General features: G+C 34.0%; 1 protein-coding gene across 1 annotated transcript in view; it reads right to left on the bottom strand.

The window, feature by feature from the left end:
• RFX6 (regulatory factor X6) overlaps window positions 1-25,948 on the bottom strand; it is a 53,242-nt gene that overhangs the window by 5,851 nt on the left and 21,443 nt on the right. The window contains exons 7-16 of the mRNA XM_040965351.1: window positions 11,542-11,649; window positions 8,123-8,200; window positions 7,910-8,023; window positions 6,540-6,589; window positions 4,955-5,114; window positions 4,213-4,357; window positions 3,893-4,002; window positions 2,840-2,957; window positions 1,286-1,408; window positions 336-542 (exon numbers count right to left, since the gene is read on the bottom strand). Coding sequence (XP_040821285.1) covers window positions 336-542; window positions 1,286-1,408; window positions 2,840-2,957; window positions 3,893-4,002; window positions 4,213-4,357; window positions 4,955-5,114; window positions 6,540-6,589; window positions 7,910-8,023; window positions 8,123-8,200; window positions 11,542-11,649 — 1,213 coding nt within the window. The remainder of the gene's footprint in view (window positions 1-335; window positions 543-1,285; window positions 1,409-2,839; window positions 2,958-3,892; window positions 4,003-4,212; window positions 4,358-4,954; window positions 5,115-6,539; window positions 6,590-7,909; window positions 8,024-8,122; window positions 8,201-11,541; window positions 11,650-25,948) is intronic.

The raw sequence follows: 25,948 nt of genomic DNA, 5'->3' as shown, positions 1-25,948 counted from the left end.
ACATAAAAGCAGCCAATTCAAAACAGTATGCCAATGGCATATAATTTGTGAGCATCATCAACTATCTGTCTCTGCTGCAGTTACAATTGCTGAACTGTAGGTCCTTCCAACTTCCCGTTATGATCTATGAAATAATGTATGTATACGATAGAATTTCCAAAAACAAATAAAGGAAAGGTAGATAATTATTATTTGGAGCTTCCTACTTTTTACTTACACTAAAAATGGTAACTATCTCCATATTCATCACAGTGTGACACACGGGTTAACGATGGAGTTAGTATGATGAGAACCACGGCTGAGATGTGCTGCAGTCTGAGGGTTTCTCTACATACCTGTGAGCACCATGTTGTCTGCATTCCCTGTAGGGAAAGGATGCAGAGCAGGGGGAAGGCCTCCACCTTGAGTAGATGACAGAGGAAGATAGGTGGTCTCCACATGGCTTTCATTCTTCACACTGTCACTGGAAACTGAGTTCCCTTTATTACGATTGGCCAGAAAGCAGGAACTTGGAGAAGCAGTGAAGGCAGCTTTACTTGCATCTGGAAAGAATTTTTTTAAAAGTGTGTGTGTGGGGGAGACAATTGAGATTATTCCCATATCCCTGGGAGATAAGCCCTAGTAAAAGCAACTGAAACTTTTGTGGTTGAATACTTAATCTTGTTTTCTCTCATTGGAATATTATCTAAACCCCACCCAGTTAGCTTTTGAGGTCAGATGATATTGGGAACATTCAGGATTGTATGACCATACACTTAAGCAATGCCTTCTGCAGGAAGCAAAGCTGAAAAAATTTTGTGCGTGGTAATGGTGTGGAACTCATTAATGGAATGCATGCAGGTAGAGTTATGTTCTGGGGAACATAAAGAATCCACTCTGGAGGGAACACCATTCAAAATGCAGTTCCTCTAGTAAATATTTCCTTATCTTCCTTATCTAAACTTCTATAGCACTCATAGCTATTCCATTTATACTTGTAGTAAACCACATGTGTATTCTTTACTATATAGTTATTTTTTTATTATAGAAACTTCTCTAACATTTAAATGCTCAGAAATCAAGAACACTGATTTATATCCATCAAAGTTTTCAATAACATACTTTACAACATATATATAAATGAAGAAAAAAATAGTGTTTTAAGAGTGTCTATATGTTGCTAATAATTATCTCTCAGAGAAAAATGCAGACAAATATAAACCCAATTAACAGGTGCACTTAATAAATTCTTGAGCTTAGGCTTCAACAAAGGATTACACACAATAATGTATTTTATTTAGAGTACCTGAATTCTTCATATACTTGTCCAGCAAATTTTGTAACTCTTGCTCTTTGTCATTATTAAACTGTGTCTCCATGGCCAGGAGAATGTATTCATCAAGGAGCATTCGGATCAAATGGAAAGATCCTGGTTTATGAATGGAGGATGCAGAAAGGACATTGTGCAATGAAGAAAAGGAGAGAGAGAAAAAAAGAGAAGTCAAGTTATCTTTGTGACCATCTCACCACACTTTACAAGGAGCAACTGAAATAAGTAAATACTTGTTGGACTTTAAATGACCTGCTAAGACCAACATGCTTCACTTGGGTCTCTAATCTTTCTGTGTACTGCCTGCCCTGCTCTCTGTGTGCACTGTCCTGCCAGCTCTTTGGCCACTAGTTACATCAAAGGAAAATACGGATGAAAGTGAGACATACTTTATGCTTTAAGAGGGCACACACTGGGATATGATAAGCTTTAACCTGAGGATCATGAGCTCCACTTTGCTCTGTTTCTGTTTACTTTGTAATAAATAATCAGACAATAGCTATTATAGTCTCAAAAATTATCAAACAAGATGTCTTTCTGCCCTGAGATAAAATATCGGTGAATTGGGAAAATATCAAAAGAATAATTTTGGGGTGAAAGTAAGTTGGAAAAATAAAATATTTTTTAACTATTCAATAGGGTTCACAACAACCCTCACCCCTTATTTTTTTTATAGGATCAGGTTTCAGTGCTGTTTATTTTAAAACAATGTTAAATGTGTTATTCAGGCAACAGAAAATGTGTTTGGTTCATCCTTCAGTACAGTGCATTGATTTTAATTGAATGCATTGGAAATGAAACTAAAACAATATAGTTAATTAAGCCTATTTTATCACATGTAAAGATTTTTTGAAATGCAGCTATTAAATACAATTTCTGTCTATGAGTTTACTGTTATATTTGCAACAATGGAAATTCAACAGCTTTTTAATAAAAATAAGTATTTTAACTACGAAAAAGCTAATTTGATCCAATTTGTTTCCCAAGTCATACAGATTCAGAAAGATAATTCAGAAACTTAAGACAGAGTGTGTTTTAAGGTGCTCTTGATTCTTGGCATATAGCCATATGGATGACCAAAAGAAAAATGCAAAAATGTTCCATATTTCAATGAGTAGTCTTTGGAAAATAATGTCTATATCACTGATTAATTATTGAACAAATCAAAATTATACAAGTTCTGATTTTAATGTAGCCATTAAATGCTTACTTAGTGTTAGGAAATGTGCTTTTAAAATTGTAAGTCTTAGGATATTTTTGCTACCTTCCTAAAAGAATATTATTTTCCTTCTTCGTTGAGCAGACTGGTTTTGATGAAGTACCAAGTCACAGAGAAATAATGTCAGTGCTGATTACAACGCGTGGCCAGAATCTAAAACTCAGGATCTTAACTATTAATTTGTATCTGCTCACTATTCAAGTATGGTCTAAGAAGTGGCAACATAGCATGTGTAACATTGACAGGAGATTTGGCCAGTGAATGAATAATATAACTCATTTAAAAAGAGTTGTATAAAGCACATATAGTACCAAAACTGGATGCATTATTCAAGGTGAGATTATGCATCACTCGAGCACCAAAAAAACTCCACTTTAGCAGAAAGTCTTGAGCCCTCTTCTTTAATGATCTTCCATTTTGTTTGCTGGTCTAAAAATAAAGACAGAAATGCAACTGTAAAACTATAAAATCATGCAACTTGTTAGATTAAGAGCTGATAAACTGACGAAAGGTACAGCACTGATTTCATCAAGTAAAATTATCTTTCTAGAGGTTTTAATTCCAGGTGGTCAGTGCTCAGTTTAAAGATAATGATACATATCCTAGGCATACTTGCATGGCAACATCTTAGACAACAAAAATCAATACCCTCCAAAATAATTTTCTCTTTTAATTTTTCTTTGACATAGTTTAAAAAAGAACAGAAGGCAAAGTGTGAAGGAAGAAAGGGTTATATTTCCCTGTAAATAATTACTTTTGTCTTCTCTGGTCATGAATGATAATTTGTTTACTCTCTGAAAGAAAACAAAATCTCTAAAAACTAGTTTCTCTGATATGGAATGGCTAATCCAGCTACTGAATGATGTATCTGTGTTTATTGCCTTGTTTCATGATGGATGGCTTTAGATTAACTGAAAGAGCTTAAAAAACTACATTAAAATCATACAAATACTGAACTTTTAGAATTTGAAAATGCAAATGTTGAAATTATATTTTCTGTCAGTATTTGTTAAAACTTCCTGTTTTGTAAAGGGCTGGGTCTTCCTACTTTTGCGTTTCACTATTGATATTACTTAACTGTAAATTTATTGATTGATATTCATGAATGGCATTCTGTCCTCCAAGTCATTGGTCAAGAAAAGACATAATACAGTAGAATTCATGCCCATGTTCTCAGATTGGTCATATTCATAATTTTGATAATATCGATTGCATTATTTGTCTGGTCTAATAACTTTTATATAATATTTTTATTCAAAACCTACTACAAACCCCTCAAATCCACCTCCCATCAAGAAATTACAGACAATTTAACATTCACACAGAACCAACAATTTATATTATCAATTCGACATTAAAAGTACCTTGATAACTCTCTGTTCTACCACAGTGTCCAACCATTCTATAAAAGCCTCCACAGTCGCATTCTTCTTAAGGAGGTCCTTCAGTTCTTGAAACACAGTGATAGAATCATCTACCATATTTTAAAAAAAGAAACAAAAATGAAACAGAGCATTACCTCATAAACAGAAAACCCAAAGCTGGAAATAATAATTAGTAATTTCATGGCATTTTATTTCTGTTATTAACACCTAGTGGGCAGAGATCCCAGAGGCTGCTGAATGTCCTGCAATTGACTATCAAGGTTGGGCAAAACTATTCTAATTAAAGCCAAGTTACTTACATTCAGTGTAGATATCAGATTCAGTGTCTGTACTGCCAGAAATAGTAAGAAGGGCCTGTGATCCAATACTATTTAAATCAACCTTTTCAATGTCAGATATCATAGAATTTACAACATGCTGGTCAAAGAGAGCTGGTCTGGCAATCTGCAGAGAGAAAGCAAAACAGATATCATACTTGATAATTTATAGTCTATCTAAATGAAAATTTTAGCTTTGAGAAAACTAGTTCCTTAAAGGAAAAAATTAATCCATTAACTTTTCTTCCTTATTTTAAAACTTAAAGCAGTCATTGAGACTCATTGCAATCTCTGTTAAAGGTTTAAAAGTTAGCCACATATGTATTAATGACACTTCTGGTTCAAAGTCACAAAATAATGTTTAAAGGCTCTGTTTGAAAATTAGAGGCCTAGAGACCTTCATAATGCAAACAATCATTTATAATATGAGGAAATACATTTTACTAGCATTAATATGATTTCCCAGATCCAAGAATTACTTTTATTTCTCCCTAGTTAGGAGATTCATAATTAGTAGGCAGTACAATCTTAACTATATACTTAATTCAAATTGTACTAGCTTTCTCACCAATATCCTTTTTCAGTTCTAGCATTTACCCAGAACCCCTCATTGCACTTAACTGTTGGCTACTGTTGGCTTCAGTCTATGAAAGTTCCTCCATATTTTCTTGGAAGAATATCCATGAACAATAATGATTCTGATACATTAGGCTTACCAACATACCTGAGCGAGATGTAGGAAGGACGTTTGCCGTTTCAGAGAAGATACAAATCTTCGCACAATAGGTATTTTTTTGTCAGTAAGGGCTTCTGGCAAGTTTTCCAAAGATGAAACAACCCACTGTTCCCAATTTTTTGCAAAATTTCTTATGTCTGCCAATAAGCTACAAATAAGACTATATGTTAAATGCTACACTGTGCGAGAATCTAATAAAGAAATGCTGAATGCAGGTAAACACATGTGTACTTCCAAGAATGTGAGTTTGTAAGGCACACTCAGTCTAAGGCTATCATTTATCATGGTCAAAATACTCAATCTCCCGAAGCTACTATTAGATAGGAATAAGAACAATGCCTATATTTCAGATAGTGTGAAACATACAAAAATTTGATCAAAAGCTATGTTCTGCTTCTTAGGATTAGCTGCCTCTGGAAAAATTACACCTTTCTTCTCTCAAGTTCCTCTAAGCTGTGAGATCAGAGTAGCTGCTTGGGAATACTGTGACAGATTGTTTTACCAAAAAAAATTCCACTTGTCCAACGAAATGTAATTGGTTAAAATAAATAATGGAATCCATTACAGAGCAATTCCTTTTACAATATGTATTCCGCCATGGTGGTTATTTTATGTGTACTTATGGATAGTTTTTGAAAAAAAAAGTCTGGAAGATAAACACATTGAGATTGTAGTGAGAATGAGTTTTTTCTTAATTCACTTATTTATACTTTTCATTTTCTTCAATGAAAAGGAGAGGCTAGCAGGGAAAATGAAATAATTTATAGTCTCATCGATTGTTCTGTGTTTAATCAAGGTCGGCTGTTACTTTCAACGCTCACATAGCACATGGCAGCTGCTAGAGAAGCACAGTTATTTTACGATGAAATGTTAGATGTACCTGATCTACAGGACAGATTAGATAAAGACACAAACTGATAACTGAAGGAAACTATGGACCATGTGGTGACCAACTGTTACGTAAATCAATAAAGTAATTTGGAGGAAAATATAAACTTAAAAACTTCAATGTACCAGCCAACATATTTATTGCGCGCCATGTCCAAATACAACAATTTACATCTCTTGAACATGAAAATAAATTTCATTAGACTTCTTTTTTTAAGCAAAATTTGGCTTTCTTTCAGGTTTCTGTTGTTGTGATGTTGGCAAATACTTTGTGAAAAATCTTCAGGTCTCATTTTAGTAAACTATTTGAAAGCTTATTTCTTTGCTAAAATAACAACTTCATTATACATTTTCATTTTTGAAATTAAGACCAAAGATATAATAAAACAATAATTTTTCTTACAGGTTTTATTGTAATTGTTTTGCATAAATTTTCCCCATTTATCTTCTTTCACTTTCTCAGTATCTTATTGGTAAACATACTTAAGCTTCTACTTTTCCCTTTGGTAGCTCTCTAATTGAAAGGATTTGGGTACTGTTCCACACATTTTGTTCACAGAGGCATGAAAGTAGGAAAATAATTTTTTTGATAAATTAATAAACCACCACCTAGTGCTTTCCCTAAATGCAATGTTAAAGCAAAACCCATGGCAAGAAATGATCATGTTTCATTAACCAAACGTACCTTTCAGGCATTTCTTGCATTGTTGCAGGAATGAGTACATCTGTAAGAACCTTAATCACAGCAAAAGAGAGTTAAAATAAAGCTTTATTGAGTATTTTCATAGAGAGAAACATCATTCGTAAAGTAATTTTCCTGTTAGATTTGCAGAGAAAAATATACTAACACCATCCTGAAGGTTAAAAGTTCATATCTAAAATGAATGTATAACATCTATGTGTATGAAGGAGTAAGACACGAGACAGGTTTGTATCCACCCAGCGAGGAAATTAGCAAAGGGCTAGCCTTCGAGTCACGTACTGTTTCATGAATCAAAAGCTGATCACTCTACCTGGTGAGGTGAGGATCTCATAGAAACTCTTTTTGCACATTCTATTCATGGCACTCACTGTGCCTCCCTGAATGCACCCTAAAACAGGAGAAACTAAGTTCGCCTGAAGTTACTTAGACCTAGTATGTTTATGCTGAAATTTTAAAAAGTAGATCATTTATGGGGAAAAGTATGTTTTAAGGTTATTCATTTTTAAAATTTATATCATTTATTTGAAAGGAAGAATTACAGAGTGAAACCGGGAAACACACAGAGAGAGAGAGAGAGAGAGAGAGAGAGAGAGAGAGAAAGAGAGAAACTGAAAAACGACCACTCACTTAAGGAGCTTTATTTTCCACAAGCTTAATAGTATTCACTTTGAGTGTTCTCACCAACCGGCGCTACTTTTCAAAAGGAAAGTTTTCATCTTTCTCTATGACAATTTAGTAGGCAAGCATTTAAAGTGCTCAGATTTCAATAAAGTTTTTTCCCCTAACTTGGGACATGCTGCTGTTCCTACCAGGGAAGAAAAATATTAGGGGTTAGCCTGTCTCCCTCATGAAATATTTTGGCTAGGAAAGCTCCTTTTATTTGAGATGTTTTCATGATCTCTCAGCAAATACTTGCAGACTGTCAATTTACTTTCAGAGCCAAACTGGATGTTAATTCATAAACCTGGAGAGTTTCAAGACTTTTCCACTTGCCAATCCCGTGAATCTACTCAATTCAGCTTTCTCTGCAAACACCAACATTATAGGGAAATATGTTTTTTATATTAAAACAACTTGAAGAGTTAATGAAAATTAACTATATATTATTATGCCACATTTAGAAAATCTCTTACCTATAAACCAAAATGGATTTTGTTTTAATATAACTTTTCATTAAAATCCATAGACTGTTAAACATGCACTGTTAATTGGTTGCATTCTCCTAAGAAAAAATATTGATAGCATGTCTCCATCTAGAAGAACAGATTTATTGAAAAAACACTGCAAGAACTGAGATAAATGCTACATAAAAAAATAGATGCTTCATATTTAAGACATCTCAAAGATCTTACCTTGTAAAGAATTGAGTCACAAACACAAAAAATGTCAATGATGACAGGATTTTCAAGCAGGGGAAGAAGATGGTCAGGCATTCCTTGCCAAAAATGTAGTAAGAAATGCTGGATCTAGTTGCAGAGAAGGGAGTATGCATGTTAGAATTTTCCCTTAAACATAAGCTCTTTAACAGGACACGAAGGCCAGAGAGCATCCTCTGTCACTCTTACCTCTTCAAAGTTTCCATTAATCGCATTGTCCAAGATGCACTGGCAGTGAGTTTTGTACATCATTATGAGAGTATCAACCTATTTGAAGGGAAAAAAATGTAAATTATCCTTTTAGTATGCCCTTAATTTGTTCATTCACGCAACATGAAGATTTAATGTTCCTTTCAAAAAGCAACATTAGACAATGTTGAGGACTCAAAAATAAAGTGAAAATCCTAACCAAGGAACTTGCTATCTTGCAGAGGAGGAAGGTAAATAAGTCTACAATTATGATAAAATATGATAATAACAATGAAAAGGGGAACTGTTCAGTAAGCTGTGGGTTAAATAATCAATCTGTTTTTCTATTTAATAATAAAATTACCTTTGGTCAGGGAAATACATTAACCCTTTACTCAATTGTATTGAGTGAATACTTAACACAGTGTGGCATTGTGATTTCAAGTTTTGATTCTGGATTCCGCTGAAGCCGAATGCCTAACTCTGTACTTCTTACCAGGTGTGGCTGCACAAGTAGCTTTGTGCATGTCAAGCTTTTTATCCCTAAATATTTATAACATAGTAATTTTATGGTATTAAGAAAATCAAATAAACTAAGATATGACACACAAAGTAATGCACAATAAAAGCTTATCAAATGTTACTTAGGATTCATATTACATGATACAGTTACCAAAAAGAGTCAAACATTCAATATCTATTGTAAAATGTTTCTACTTGCACAATATTTTAAAAATTTGATTTGTGTACTTCAAAAGTTTTGAAAACATTCTAACATTGAACTGAATTAGGACTAAGTATTATTCCAGCAAATCATCAAATTTAAGCTAAAGTGTTTATTCCATATATTATACACTCAAAAATTGTGCTTCATATGAAAGTGAGCACAGCTTAGAAGTTAAAACTGCCAATTTTGCCTTCAATTTATCTTGCTTTTAATTCCAATTCTAGTCTGCCTCTTACTAACCAAGTTTCAATGGGAAAACTGCTTAATATTTCTGTGCTTTGATTTCCTTGCATAAATAACTCACGTAACACTAAGGGTATAATAAGAATGTTATAAGGACTAATTGAATTAACACATACAAAGCTGGTGGGAATTCTCTATATATTAAGAAATTGGTTAATGCCAGCTATTTTGATCCAAAATGGCATCCAGAGTGCTGGTAGTGGTAAGGGGAATATCTTAATGTAACCTGCTATATTCTTTTCTGTATTCATGTAACCCAGCAGTGCACATCTTAGCGATGTAGACCACAGCTGCATATTGATGACATACAAAGTACCAATTCATTTCCAAGGACTATGCTGACTGCAGAACACTTCCAGCTGCATATGACACCATCATACAAATAAGACTTGCCTTACATTTCAGGTAAGGCAATTACATTTTACATGGATTGTCAAGACATACTTTTTTTGAAGAAGAAGATAAGGATGGATGGGAAGTCATAGTGTTTTCAAAATTTAATCCTTTGAACCCTGAAAACTTTAAAAGCAAGCATTTTTATGTGTTTGTGTAAAAATGCATTGCTTTATATATATACATATACATACATATATATATATTAATACCTTTGATCTGGTATATATAACTAAAAATTAACCTTGTTATCAGTATATCATTATTTACTGATATTTGGTCTCTGGGAATAGATTTTAATTATAGTATAATTTGCCTTCCTTGTAAATCTATTTGTGCTCAATTTCCCAAACATAGATATCACAGTTGGGAATGTAGGAGAAGGGGCAAAGCTTAGTGACAGTAAGGACGATCTGATAAGCAAGGCAACTGCCTTGAGTTGACAATATAAGAACTCCTCAGTTTCAGCTACCACTTCTCAGTAGAGTCGGCTTCACGTTGCCTAGTGTAAATTCTTTCTGCCTTACAGAAACAGATGCTTAGTCACAGACCCTTTCTTCTTTTCCAGAAATGACAGGTTACTTGGAGATCTTGGCTACTGGTTAAGAAGGTGAAAGGGCTAATTTGTCCTCAGGGACAATTGTGCCAGTTTCTAGTACACATAATGAAGTTCATTGGGAATGAACTTAGGTTATATAAGCACCTTGTTACTTGAGTGAAAAATGATCAACAGATCACACGTTTAAGTTGACAGGTGAGGAATTCCTTGTAGTCCAGGAGAGCAACTGAAACAAGCCTTTGGAGAGTATAGTTCAACTCTGTTTTCAGTCTCTTACTTCTATTCTCAATCTCTACCAGAGCCAGGTATATTTACACAATAAACACTTTTGTGATTTGTCTGCATTTGAGCAATTCTCTCCTCAAAAGTGATCCACTAATACACTTTGCCATAGAATTGAGGTCCCATACCTCACATGAACATTTAGTGGCAACTTTTCAAATATAAAGTCTAATATCACATGTGCATAAAGTAAAAAAAAAATATGGTAACACTTAGAAATGTGATGGAGAAAGAGAATAGCAAGAAGTGGACATGCTTCAAACATTCACCATTAACTCAGTATGTAGGACTTTTTTTCAGTACGTCATTCTTAAGTATGGTTTTCATTAAACACAGTAAACTTACTATATATCTCTACTCACCTATCAACAAGCTTTCAATGAATAATTTTCTTCCTATTTCTACAAAACGTTCATTACTAAATCAATATATCTGGACATTAATCAAATTCTTCCACCTTTGCAATTCAAAAAATATAAATTGGCTCAATATGCAATGAAAGTTTTTTCTTAAATAGTCTATACAAATTGAGGTTTAGTTAAAAAAATAGTAGTCATTATGTTCTGTTTTAAGAAAGACTTCTAATATTAAATAGTTAATAGGTTCAGAGCAAATGATTCTGCAAGTACATAAACAGATTTAGTTTTTTACTTAATTGCACAAATGTTGAAAAGCCATACTTAATATTGCTTTATAAATTGAGCCCAATGCAAGTGTTTCTCCTTTAACTTAAAAACTTGCAAATGTAAAGAGAGCACAGAAATTTAAAACTGAAAGGGATCTTTGGGACCCTCCAGTTAAGAATTTTCCTAGATATTCGCCTAGATATCCCATCCATGCTAGGAACAGATTAATGACTACTTACTGAAAGAAAATGGAGCAAATTGAAAACATAAAACTTAACATTAAAGAAAGTGCATGCTGAAGGACACATTATAGGCTTTTCTTCCTCCCTAAGGTTTTAAATTTTAAAAAATCATTAGTACTTTATGAGTTTATATACTGCCTTTAGATTGCATACTATCATGGAGATAGTAAATAATTAATTGGAAAGTGTTTAATCAATGCTGGTAAATGTTTGTCTCTGCTATAAATCACTCAATTATGTTTGATTATGAAGATTTCTGACTGCTTCCTACAAGTGCCATGAATTCCCAGGAAATTGAGAAATGGAACCAACATATCTGAAAATCAATAGCAAAGTATCTTTGATACCTTGTCCTTAGAAATGCATCCTTGGTACACAAGGTGTTGAGCGCTGGGGAATTCTGGAAGAAGAGTTCCAGTTTTTGAGCTAAGGGAATACTTTCGAGTGAAGCCACCCTATAATTTAAAAACAATGGAAAAGTTTATGAACTACATGGTTCCAAAATACAACTCTAAGAAAATAGAAATGCTCCCATGCACAAATTTAAGTCTTTTTCGAGTTGTTAAATGATGAGAAATTAATTTGAATAGACTGTTTTTTTTTCTTTTAGCTGAATGAACTAGAGTTGTGTAACTATTTCCAAATCATAAACAGTTTCACAGAATATCTTTTTTATGGTTTTGAATTTGAAAGTTGAAATTTTTCACAACTTACAGAACTTTTTAAAGCTTGCTAATTCCAAACATTTTAGAAAGCTATTTTCTAAAACTATTTTAAATATAAGAAAGGACAGCAATTTCCAAACCCAACTTCTTCATTTACAGATGAGATAAACAAGAAGATGAGAAATAAAGTCATTCACTCAGGCTCAGAGTTAGAACTGGTAGGATTTAATTAGTGTCTAAGTCTTCTGATTGTAAAAATGGCCTTCTGGATTATCACTTAACAATCTTTCCTGACCAGACATTCACATTTGGCTATTCTTTTACATCTTTTACAAAAAAAACACACTTATGGCAGTTTTCAGAAAATTAAAAAAAACCATTTATATAAAGCATATAAAGCTATAGTGCTGATATAGCTACAACAAAACCAACATTAAATGAATGAGTGTAAATTCATGACAGAATAAGATACGCACCAAATCAAATACATTGGCATGTCATATAAATATAATTATCTCAGTTGATGTCACATTCCCTACCCCTTCACTTCTCTAACAGAAAAGCAGAGACAAATACATTTCATCTTTGCACAAAATATATGCATCAAATTACAACAAATATGTTATTCAATAGTAAAAATATAAAAATCTCCTTGGAAGTCACAAACAGTGGCCAGTGCTTAGTCAATACTTAAAACACTGGCATTAATTGTAAGAGTGCCAGTTCAAATCCCACTTACTATAGCTCTGATCCAGCTTCCTGTTAATATATAAAGTGGGAAAGTAGTAGAAGATGTTCCAAGTACTTGGACCCTTTGAACCTTGCAACCCATGTAGAAGACCAGGACACAGTTCCCTACTACTGCCTCCAGCCTGCTCCAGCCCTGAATGTTAAGGCCACCTAAGAAATGAATAACAAATTGAAAATCTCTCTCTCTCCCTCTCCTCATCTGCTACTTGCCTTTCAAGACAGTCAATCAAGCAATTGATTAATCATTTTGTAAAAGATAACTGCAAACCAGATAATGTTGTCTGCTCTCAAGTCTATTATTCAGTACCATAGTAGAGATCATAAGCGAAACAGTAAGTATTGAAAATCAAAACTGGCTTGGTCACCTCATGTTGTCGATTACATTGAAAAAAACTATAACATACAACAAAAAGCTTGTTATAATTAATAACAGAAAGTTTTGAAGTTGCTGGATACAAGACCAATTTAAAAGTCAGTTGAATTTCTAACATCAAAAATTTAAGAATATGTAAACTGAGGCTGTATAAGATAGTAACAAATACAGGATGCTTAAGAGTAACTTAAAACCACAGAAAATTACGATGTAATAATCATAGTTTATTAAAAAGCATGCAGTGACTTATGATAAGATTCAACACTGAACAAATGTTAAACAAAAATTAATCATTTTATTTAATGTAATTATAATAAAAACTGATCAGTAATTAGAATGAAATTTAATAACAAATCAGTTCCAAAATGTTTGTTGTCATATAAAACACTAACACATACACAAAATACTTCTGATGAAGAAGAATCTGACAGGAGGATGTTCAGACACATAAAGGTGTATTATTTAAAATATTGGTGGATAAAATAGTAATACTGGCAGGATTCTCCATCCCCAAACAGGAAAATATCTACTTTCCTCAAGTGCACATAGGATATTTTTCAGGATTAATCACAAAGGTCACAAATTAACCATCAACTAATTTAAAACCATGAACATCACACAGTGTATACTCTTCTACCACCACATCATGAAGCTAGCTAGAGAGATGAAAAACTCACAAATTTGTTGAAATAATACACTCTCAAACAATGGATCAAGGATGTGAAATAAGATACTTTAGAAAACTATTAAGAGACACAGAAACAGGCTAGATGCCATGGCCTAGTAGCCAAATCCTCGCTTAGCATCCCTGCGATTACATATAGTCCCTGGTTCATATCCTGGCTCTTTCACTTCCCTTCCAGCTCCTTGCTTGGGAAAGCAGTAGAGCTTTGTAAAGCAGTAAAGCAGTGGCCTGGGAAAGCAGTAGAGGACGACCCAAGGCCTTGGAACCGTGTACCCACACGGGAGACCCAAAAGAAGCTCCTGGCTGTCTGATCCTGGCTTCTGTTCAGCTCAGCTCTGGCCATTGTGGCCACTTAGCAAGTGAACCAGCAGATAGATCATTCTCTCTGTATCTACATCTCTCTGTAAATCTTCCTTTCCAGTAAAAATAAATAAATTTTTTTTAAAAAGACACAGAAACACAGCATACCAAAATATATGAGATGTAGCAAGATCAGTGCAAAGGATGAAATTTATAACTATTAAAAGAAAAAAGATTCTAAGTCAACAAGGTATCATTAAAATGTAAGGAGTTAGATAAACAACTGCCTGAACCCAACTAAACAAAAGGATGGAAATAACAAAAACTGGAGCACAAATAAAACAGACAAGAGAATGGAAAAACAAAAAGGAAAATCAGCAAAATGAATATTTGATGTTTTAAAAAATCAACAAATTGACGTTGGCTATCCTGACTTACAAAAATGACAAAAATCAGAAATGACAATAGGGAAATCAATATTGATTCTAAAGGGCTAAAAAAAAAAAACCAAGAGAGTACAATAAAAACTTTATGTCCAAAAATTGGACAATCTAGATGAGATGGATAACTTTTTGAATTATAGCTTAACATGTAAAAGTGAATGCCCAGAAAAAGAAGTTAAGAAAACATTCTATTTACAATAATGCGATAATAATAAAATATTTGGCAGTTAACCAAAGTAAAATATTTGTACAATGAAACTGTGGAACAGTGCTGAAGGGCACTAAAAAAGGTGTATGTAGAGACATTTCATATTTATGGATTGCAAGACAGTAATATTAACATTTAATTTCCCTCTCCAGAAATCATCTATGGAATCAATGCAAAATCCCAGTGATATTTTTCAAAGTGATAGAAAAATATATCATTAAATTTATATAGGATCTCAATAGTCTCTAAATAACTAACCAATCTTGAAAAACAACCAAGTCAGAGGACTCACAAATAGTGAGTTCAAATCCTACTACAGTTACAATGAAAACAATGTAATGCATCATAAATGGAATAAAACAGATCCTAGAAAATGATCTTCATACCTATGGTCAAATGATCTTTGATAATATGCTAAATCTATTCAGTGGTGGAGAGAACAGTCTTTTCTACAAAATAGTGCTGATAATACTGGGTATCCACACGCTGAAAAATGATGTCAAAATTCTTACCTAACTGTATATATATATTTTAAAGATTTATTTATCCTTTTTGTAAATTCACATATACAAAGAAGGAGAGACACAGAAGATCCTCCGTCTGATGATTCATTCCCCATGTCACTGGAGCTGAGATGCTCTGAAGCCAGGAACCAGGAGCTTCCTCCGGGTTTCCTATGCAGGTGTAGGGTCCCAAGGCTTTGGGCTGTCTTCTACTGCTTTACCAGGCACAAGCAGGGAGCTGGTTGGGAAGTGGGGCAGCCAGGACAAAAACTTGTATCCGTATGTATCCCTGGTGCTAGTAAGGTGAGGACTTTAGCCATTAGGCTACCACGCTGTGCCCTGTATACAAAAATTAACTACAGCTGGATCAAAGATTTAAATCTAAAAGCTAAAGTTTTAGAGCAAAACATGGGGTAAAAGATTCAGTATGATGGTTTTGACAATGAAGTTTTGTTTATGAAAGCAAAACACAAGAAATAGCATAAAGAAGAGAAACTGGACTTCACAAAAAGTTTTTGAAGTGTACATCAATGGAACTCTAAACTGAATAACAATAAAACATATGAGAGAAAATAGCTTCAAATGTATACGTATGATTAGGAATTAATACCTAGAATATGTATAACCCCCCCAAAATTGACAACCAATAAGACCCCAACAAATTGATTTGAAATTGGACAAAAGATTTGATAAACACTTCTCCAAAGGAGATATCTGAATAGTCAATAAACATGTAAAGATTTTTCAAGTTGCTAATCATTAAGAAAATGCAAACCAAAACCACAGTAGAATAACTCAGTCCCATTAGAGCGGCTACTACAAACACGCCCACATGTACACAAATAACAAATTCTGGTAAGGAAGTAAAGAAATTTGAATCCTTGTGTACTAAATGTGGGGTTGTAACCCAGTAAGAAATTCCTCAGAAAGTTAAAAATAAAATTGCTTTACCATCTACTATTTCTAATTCTGAGTGTGTATGCAAAAGAAGTAAAAATCGTTCTTGTAGGGATATTTGCACATCCTTGTTCATAGAAGCATGATTCACAAGAGCTTATGCATACAAGCAGGGGAATGAATAAGCAAAACATGGTTTATGTATAAAATGGAATACTATGAAGCCTGAAAAACAAGGCAATTCTAACATGCTACAGCATCGAAACCACAAAAGACATTACACTTCATTAGTCAGTCACAGAGAGATAAGCACTCTATGATTCCATGTAAGGGAAGTGTATAGAATAGTAAAAGTCCTAAAGACAGAAATTGTAATGGAGTTTGCTAGGGATTGGAAGAAAGTAACACAGGGAATTAGTCATTAATGGGTAAAGAGTTCTAGTTTTCAGGAAAGAGTTCTGAAGATGGATAACAGTTGTGGTTATCAAATATGTGAATGTACCAGAGAACTGAAACTTTCACATATATTTTACCACAATAAATATATTTGATTATTTACAGAGGAAATGACTTAAAAGTTATAGCAACTTTAAGAATACTTTTAAATAGTTTGTGTAGAACATTTACATGGTTTGGAAAATAAACACTTTTTTAAAGAAGAAAAAAAGATTCTTTGGCTAAACTTTGTATTTAATCATACCAACAGCAGGAAGAAATTATAAATAACATACAACCCATAGGATTTTAATGTCCAGAATGTATAAATGACTCCTAACACTCAATTTTTCTTAAATGAAAAAGTGTGATATGAAGCAAACATCTTGGACAAGGTAACTGGACAACAAAATATTCCCAAAAGAAAAAGGTATTATAAATCAGCAGGTTAAGTTCCAGCTTGGTTAAGTTCCTGCATCTTTCATTGGAGTGCCGGTTTAAGTCCAGCTACTCATTTATTATCAACTCTTTGCTAACACTCTTGAGAAGATAGCAGAATATGGACCAGATACTTGTGTCCCTGCCACCCATCTGGAAGGCTTAGATGGAAGGCAGGGCTCCTGACTTCTGCCTGGCTCAGCCTGGCTTTTGGGGAGTGAACCAACACACAGAACAATCTCTGACTCTGTCACTGTGCTTTCCAAATACATAAGTAAATAATTCTCAAAAATAGGGTATACAACATAATACTCAAACTCAAATTTCAAGTAGTGTAAATGAAAATATAAAACATGAGAGATAAACTGACACAAACACTTGGGAAAACAACTTGACCTTAACTGGTAAACTTAAACAGGAGCATATCCACAAACTTGAATACCATTCACCTATATAAAGACCTGGACAATACTTACATTGGTTTTTTTTCTAGGCAAAACATTTCCATCAATAGTGTATTCAAACAGATGCACTGTGATATTTTCATATAACAGAAAACCATACATCAGTAAAATAAAGAACCAGAAATTAATACATTAGGATTAGAGAATCACAAACTCTAATGTTGAATGAAAACAGAAAGCCAAATGAAAAAATAATCCACTTTTATGTAGTATCAGACTGGGAAAATAATAACTAATATACTAGTTAAGGATATGTTCATAAGTGATAAGGTTCAGTAAAAAATTCTGGAAAGCAACTGGGTTTTGGTGAGTAGGGAAGAAAGTGATTGTGGTGAATGAAAAAGGATTTCAGAAAAGAATTCACAGGGTGAATTTTACGATAAATTTTAAAACTTGACAGATTAGAAAAGTCACAAATAATGCATTTCCCAATAAAAAAAAGTATTGTGATGTCAGGAGGAGATCCAACATGGCTGGAGAGACTGGGCCCACACCTTCACAACAGAAAGAACCAGAAAAACAAATGAAGTACCATATTTCTAGGAGTCTAAGAGAAAATTTCAGTGAAGAAGTGATAGAACTCTAAGCAGCACTTTGAAATGCAGCATAGAGAAGCAAATAACATTTCAGCTCCTACCCAGCTCTCCAGCTTGGGGTGGAAATGAGCAAGTAATCTGGCTGGTTAGGAAAAGGTTAAGTGAAGGCTCTGATAACTCCCACAATCTTCAAAGATCTTCAGCTCTGATTATAGGTAGATGCAACAGTCCTCATTGGCTTTAAATCCAGTCCAAAATTATGACTGTAGTCCCAGTAATTCCTTGGCTCCTAGTAAGGACCCACATTGCCATATTCACTTTCCTCTTATTATTAAAATCCCATATCTAAGCTGTTGTAATTACTATGAAACACCATTCTATATTAGGGACAGCAGGTAACTCTGCTGCCTCCAGAGCTCCCCTACTCTGCCCACATGAATCAGGGGGCTTCACAGAACACACTCCCATTCTCTCAGCATCCTGTACTTGTAGGATTGGTGGCCACAAACCCCCCAAGCTATGTTTATTCTTTCTGTGGCACCTAGGAAGATTTTGTTTTTCATTTTGTGGGGCAGCACCAGAAGCAACTGATGCAAAAGAAGCAAAGCAAAAGAAAAGTCCCCTTTGCCATCTCTTGGTACTAAGTGCTAAGTATTCAAGTCACAAAAGCCCAGTATTATCCTTAACAACTTGAGGGACCCAGCCTGGGACTAAGGGTGCAGTCCTGTCTGGGTCATGAAGCTCTGAGACTGTGTCTGGTGGTGATACAATTCGAGAAGTAACTTCCCTGCATCAGTAGGACATAGGCAGCCCAGCCTGGGTTCCTCTGCTTTAGTCTAGTATCTACTAGTTCACAATCCCCAGCACCTGAATGTGCTCTATAAGACCTGGATAAGGATTCCATTGTAGCCTGAAGTTTTGAGACAGAGATTGTTGGTTCTCCATGTGGTGAGCACATTTAACATGTCTTTATGGAGGATGAGGAATTCGTTTCCTGAATTCTTTTGCTCCTGACTTGCACTTACTAGTACATAAATCCTACTATAAATTGCAAACATCATGTAGAAACTTAGTAATATACCTTCCTAGTTCTCAAGATTTGGGTCTTTGACTTTTGGAGCTATATTCCCCAGTAACCTGAGTTAACCTGAAGAAACTCTGTGAGGATCCCACTATATGCAGCAGCTCTGGGTCTGTGACTGATTGTTCTGTATGTTCAGGAGACACCTGTTCACAATCATGGAATGACGAAAACATGTTGTCTGCATCACCCTGTCCCGAGTTTACATCATGGGATGTAAGGCACACTCAGACTTGCAGCTCTGGGACTAGGACTGCGAGAGTTTGATTCCAGAGTCATCTCTAAGTTCATCACAAGAACCTATGGAGAGCCCTATAAAGCACTGCTTCATCCCCAATACAGCATGTGTGCAATCCTCAACCTACTATGCACATGAATCTTGGGACCAGGGGAAGGTGACAATGCATTCTGTAGTACTCTTGGAACACATGTACCTGCACTGTAGGACCTAGGACAGACTCTCTCTTCTTTCCACTGCTGCATCCCTTGGCTGTCAGTATGTAATCAAAGCAAAAACAATAGTTTTACACTGGGATCTGAGCCAGGTACCTTTCCTGTATTGCAGTTCTGGAATAGTGACTATTAGTACTATGTTCCTTGAGTCAGTCACCTGAGCTGACTCACCAGGACCTGGAAAGAATCTCTGGGTCCTGAGGTCACACACCTTTGGAGACTCACATCTACATTAAAGTAATACTGCTGCCTCTACAAAGGAATGCTTGCTAAACAAACTAAAGTTTTAGGTTATTCAAGTGGTATAGCCTCTTAGATGATTTTTTTTTTTGAGCTGTAGTCAGTGTAAGCAGTGTCTACAAGTGTCACAATTGTCCAGTCTGGCAGACTGTTTGTTTAGTCTGAAATTTATGAAACGTGTGGAAAATAATAAATATGATCCTATGGAAATTGAATGAGATGTAAGAAAAAATAAAGAAAACTCAAAGAGATGCTGAATATTTTGTACGATATGAATGAAAAATTAAAAAGAATAAAATCATTAAAAAAGTCAATCAGAACTTTTGGAGCTAAGAACTTCAATCAATGAGATAAAAAATGGAACTGAGAGCTTCAACAAAACAGATGAAGCAGAAGAAAGGGTTTCTAATCTATAGGATAAAGACTTTTGAAACAACACCAGACAAAAATAAATATAAGAAGAAAGAAGAAACTGTAAAAGACACATTGGATATGCAGATACAGAAGGCTTAAAGGACCTCAAGCAGATTCAATAAAAAAGACCCTAATCACAACATATTATAGTCAAATCTATACAACTTAAAGACAATGTGCAGGTCATACAAACAGTGAAAGAGAAAACATCAAGTTACATGTTAACGAAAATTCATTAGACTAATAGCAGACTTCAAAACAAACTGTGCAGAGCAGAAGAGACAAATTAATATATTTCAGGCTTTCAGTAAAGCAGGAATATCAATCCAGTGCAGTTATTCTTTGAAAGAAAAGAGAAATAAAGTAACTCACAAACAAAAACTGTGAGAATTCTCCACCACCATACCACCCTTAATAAAAATGAGTCCTACATCAGAGATAGAATGATCATATCCGCTATCGTGGAAACACATAACAGTAAAAAATCCATATACAAGCAGATAATCAAGAGAGAAGAAAATCTCATCATGCAGGAAAGCCTCATAAAAAAGATACATAATAATAAAGGCACAAAGAAATGCAAAATATAAAAACAATCAAGAATGGGCTAAATGACTAGAGCTTTTTATCAATATTAAAATTAAATATAAATATAAATAATTCTTCAGTTGGAAAACATAGGTTGATGAAGTGCATGAAAATAATGAGACAAAACAAAGGAAAGCTAAACAAATTAGACTCAAAAGATTTTTCATAGCAAATGATCAACAGAGTGAAGAGACATCCAATACAATGAGAAAAAATATTAGCCAACCACCTGCTCAAGAAAGAATAACTATTCCAAATAACAGCAACTTTAAAATCTCAGCACCAAAAACAAAACAAAATCTGGTTGAGAAATGGGCAAAAGACCTCAGTAGACACTTCTCAAAAGGAAAAGGAAAAAAAATGCCTGCAATATCTGGGAAAAAATAGTTAATGTTAATAGTCATCAAGGAAATTAAAATCAAAACCATGATGATGTAGCATTTCGCTCCTATCAGAATGATGGAAGTCCAGAAAAGTGACAAATGCTACTGAGAATATAGAGAAAGGGAAACAATTACACACTGTTGATGGTAATATCATTACTGCAGCCAACATGGAAAAATCGTGGAGGTTTTCTAAGAAACTAGAAATAGACTTGCCATATCATCCTGAAACTCCACCACTGTGTTTCTTCCCCCCAAATTTGAACACAATGAATCAAAGAGAGACATGCAAGATCTTCTTTTTTATTTACCCTGTTCACTACTGCCAAAAGTTGAAGCCAACCAAGGTGCCTATTATAAGATAAAAAGGTAAAGAAAATGTGATGGGGTCAATGAGATGGTCTAGTGACCAAATCCTCTCCTTGCATGCACTGGAATCGTCTGTGCCCCATCACTTCCCATCCAGCTCCCTGCCTGTGGCCTGGGAAAGCAGTAGAGGATGACCCAAAGCCATGGGACCTTGCACCTGAGCAGGGGACCCAGAAGAAGCTTCTGGCTCCTGATTTCAGATTGGTTCAGTTCCAGCCATTGTGGGCACTTGGGAAGTGAACCAGTAAATGGAAGTTCTTTCTTTCTGTATCCCTTTCTTTCTATAAATCTGCCTTTTAGGCAGAAATAGATAAATCTTTTTTTAAAAAAGAAAATGTGGTGTGTATATATACACAATGGAATAATACTAAGTTATATTAAAAAAAAAAAAAACCACCAGGTTTGCCATTTGTAGCAAAACAGAGTCAAACAGAAGACGTCATTTTGAGCAAATATTACATGTTTTCTCTTATATGTGGGAGTGAAAAGTTTAAAAACAAAAAATAAAAATTAAGAAATAGCTCTATGAATCAAAACTGCCATAATTAAAGTTTATTAAAACTTCTCTTGTTATATTTTGGTTAAATTAATGGTTAAATGATATATTACTATGAATTTTAATGATCTGTTATTCCTTTAAAATTTACAGTGCATGAGTAAAGTTGTCACTTGTTTTGACCAACATTTACTGTATTCATGTATTACAACATCACATTATAGTCCAAAATTAAGCGTAATTATTGTTAATAAAATTCCTTTCAAATGTCAGAATATTAAGGAAAACAAGTATTAGAATACTTACTTTTTGCTCCCCCTGATACTTTTTTAAAATCTCATGTTAATAAATAATACAACTGGAGGCAGCAATGAGTGAAAAAGAGGCAAAACAAAACCCAGGGAAACATGTGTTTAATTTATTTAAATGACAGGAGAGAGAGAGAGAATGAGAGGAGATTAATTTTTGCTTCATTCCTGGCCAAATATCTGAAGGCTGGTGCTACTTCAGGCTTAAACAAGATGAGAAATCAATTCCAGGTCTTCCACAGGGTTGTCAATGACCCAACTACTAAGACCAGTTCCAACAGTATCTCAACGTCAGACATGTGCCATAAAAGGATAATTATTTGAATAGATTTGTTTCTATAAGTACACAACTATGTATAAAGGTGGTATAAGTGGCGTATGTCATTAAAACTATGCTGTTCAGAATATGCAACAGGGAAAAAGCTAAGCATCTGTCAAAAAATGCCTGGATAGTTATTTTTATCCCCTAATTTGTTTGCTATTACCATTACACTAAAAGAAATGTCAGATCATAGGCTAGTTACAGAAGTCCAGCTTTGCTTCATTTTATTGCTTTTTTATTTCTTAGCTAAGGGCTTCAATATTTTGAGTGAACTATTAAGAATTCTAAGAGAAAATAAGAATGGACCTATAGAAAAGAAACAAATATGATTAGAAGACAAGATGGTCTGATTTATGAGCAAAGATTAAAGGAGTTAAACAGCACAGTTTGGCTAAGTGATGACAAAAGAGAGCAAGATAACAGTCTACAAATATTTGAGGAGCATACACCCCGGAGGGAGGATTTGATATTTATCTTGGCACAAAGTTGTCCAACTGGCCAAGAATGGTCAATGTTAAGGAGAAGGAAATTCAGGCTATCAGAGAAACTTCCTTGTTGAAATATCTGACATGATGGGATTTATTCTCCAGGAAATAATGACGATTACATAGCTTTAACTAATTAAAGCAAAATTTGGCCCAATTGAAAGATTCACAAGAAAAGGAAATCTTCCTTTCTCTAAGGGAAATCAGGTTTTGTCTTTTTGATTTGGGGGAATTTAAGGAATTTGAGAGAGCCTCTGAGACATTTTAAAAATTAAAGATGCTGCGTTTTTGTATACAACATTTCAAACTTAATAGTCATAACAACAAATGGCACTTATTCTTGTCACCCCTTCCCATGTTTGTATATTTTGTTTTTATTGTCTCTGGCTTTATTTGATTCTATATATTGCACTACCTAAAAATTACCAAAAAAGCATAGACAAAAAAAAAATAAACACTCAAGTACTTACCATCCTGATGAAGATATGAGATATTTTCAATACTAAATCAGGCTTTATAGCCCTCTCTAATTTATTTCCTTCCTGCTTCACAAGAAATCATTAATGGTGTGATTTAGTTTTAGATCATTCTTATTAAAATCTTTTAAAAATTACCTCATAAGTAAATTTTCTTAAACAATGTACAATATTGTTTTAAACTGGTTCCTTAGAATATTACCCTTCCCCACTCAACAGGGGATTTAGCTCAACTTTAGCCTTATGATACAATTCTGATATTTTTAGATGAATTATAGTTCATTCGTTTTAAAGTAATATTGATTTCCCTCATAGTCATCTATAAAATTCTTCTTCATTATACTATGATAGTTATTTTAATCATTTCCCATTCATAAGCAGCACTGCAATGAACATCCTCACACTGGTTTCCTTGCGCGGTGTGCGGAGTTCTCCAGGAATGCACTCATACATTGCACCTCCGCTTTACTAGATGTTGACCTTGTGTCATTCCAGAGGCTTTGCTTCACAGTCTTATAATACCTATCTTTAGACTTTTCAATTATTGCTAATGTAGCTATTATTAAAAAAAATCACTGTGGTTTGAATTTGCAGATCCCTGATTAATATTTATGCTGAACTCTTAGTGGAAAAGATGCCACTTAAAATTTTTATTGACCATATGCCACAGGTCTTGGTCAAACAGATTGGGTATTTGGATGTTATTCTGTTTTATTAGTCATGATTTGATTTACTGGTCATTCTTATTTTTTTCCATTTTGTGATTTGCCTGTTAATATATTCTGCTGTATTTTATTTGGATTATATATTTGTTATTCAGTTAAATTATTTATATCTTCCATAACACTGCTGGCTGATAGATCTTTCTGTTGTGATGAAAATATTCTTTATCCATATGGTCCAAAACAACAGCCATTAACCACATTTAGCTTTTAAAAGGTATTTCAAACATGAGTAGTGTAATGGAGAAACTGGATTTCTTGTTTCATTTAATTAAGGGCCATATGTAGCTATACTGTACAAAATGGTTCTAGATATGCCTAGTCATCTTGCTTTTCATATTTGATTTACATTTATATTTACATATATATTGCTTGTGTCTTGGTGTTTTCCACAGTTAGCATGTCTCCATATCATTGTAGGAACCTTTCAATTAAATTAAAAAATATATCATCAATAATGTAATCATTTTTTATGATTGTTAATTCACAGATTTTCACTGTGGTCAGTGACAATTTTGTGAATACTATTTTATCTGTATCTCCTACTTTTTATGTCTCTATGTTAGACTCTTATGCAAAAGCAGACTTTACAATAGAGAACATAAATACTTTAGGGACTCCTGACATAGAACTTAAAGCTGTTTTCCGGAAAATTTATTCTACCTTCACCAGCAAGATACAGAAGAGTAAGCTCTCACCATAGTATCACTGGCTTCGTAATAATTTCTTAGTATCTTATAAGTTTGTCACATTAAACACTACTTCAATTTGTATACCTTTAGTAGCCATTTTTTAATGATTTCTGTGTCATTTCTTATGAATTATAATACTTCTTGTAAGAGACATTATTATATTTTATTAATGTATTTCCCCACTTTTCTCTTTTAGTTCAAATTTGTATATGATGTCTTTAACATAAAAGATCTCCCAATTTCCATGTTTTTATTTTTCATTTGACATGTGTTAAATTGTTCTTATGTTTACAAGTCAGTTTCTGGGCCTAGGTTGTGTTGTTAAAATTGCCACCTGTGACACCACTATTCCGTATAAACACTGGTTTATGTTCTGACTACCCCATTTCCAATCCAGCTCTCTGCAAACTTGGCCTTGAAAAAGCAGCAGAAGACGGCTTAAACGCACTCATGTGGGAGATGCAGATGAAGTTCCTGGCTGCAGCCTGGTCTAGCTTTGGCAGTTGTGACTAAACCAAGAGATGAAAGATTTCTCTGATTCTACCTCTTTCACTTTAACTAGGATAGTCATATAAACAAATCTTTAAAGAAGCCAGTTACCCCACCCAGAACTGAGGTAGATACATGTATTTTCTTACAAATATTAATTTTATATTTAACAATTCATATAAATTTTAAGTGTGAGGTACAGATTCCAAAATAGTCCATTTTATAACATTATGCCCTAAACTTTATTTGTGTGATATTATATCTTCCTCCAAAAGCAATTTAAAACAATTCATTGAACAATGTTTTCTTCCTTTCTCGATAGTCACACCCCTTAATCAAATCCTTTTATACTTCAGTGAGCAATTTGCCATTTAAATATTACATTTCCTAACTTTTTTATTTTTACAGAAGTTTTTTCCCCCTCTCAACAGAAAGTCTGTGGGAAAATTAAGTCCCCAGAACATCTTTTAGTGTTTTCTCAATTCTTCCAGGGATGGCATTAGCTGGTACCATTGTCTATGCATAAAAGAGTTCATCCT

The sequence above is a fragment of the Ochotona curzoniae genome, unplaced genomic scaffold, assembly GCF_017591425.1.
Source record: "Ochotona curzoniae isolate NIBS_2020 unplaced genomic scaffold, NIBS_Ocur_1.0 scaffold_3890, whole genome shotgun sequence".
Lineage (NCBI taxonomy): Eukaryota > Metazoa > Chordata > Mammalia > Lagomorpha > Ochotonidae > Ochotona > Ochotona curzoniae.
The sequence above is the reverse complement of the archived record's forward strand: the minus strand, read 5'-3'. Positions and strand labels throughout refer to the sequence as shown.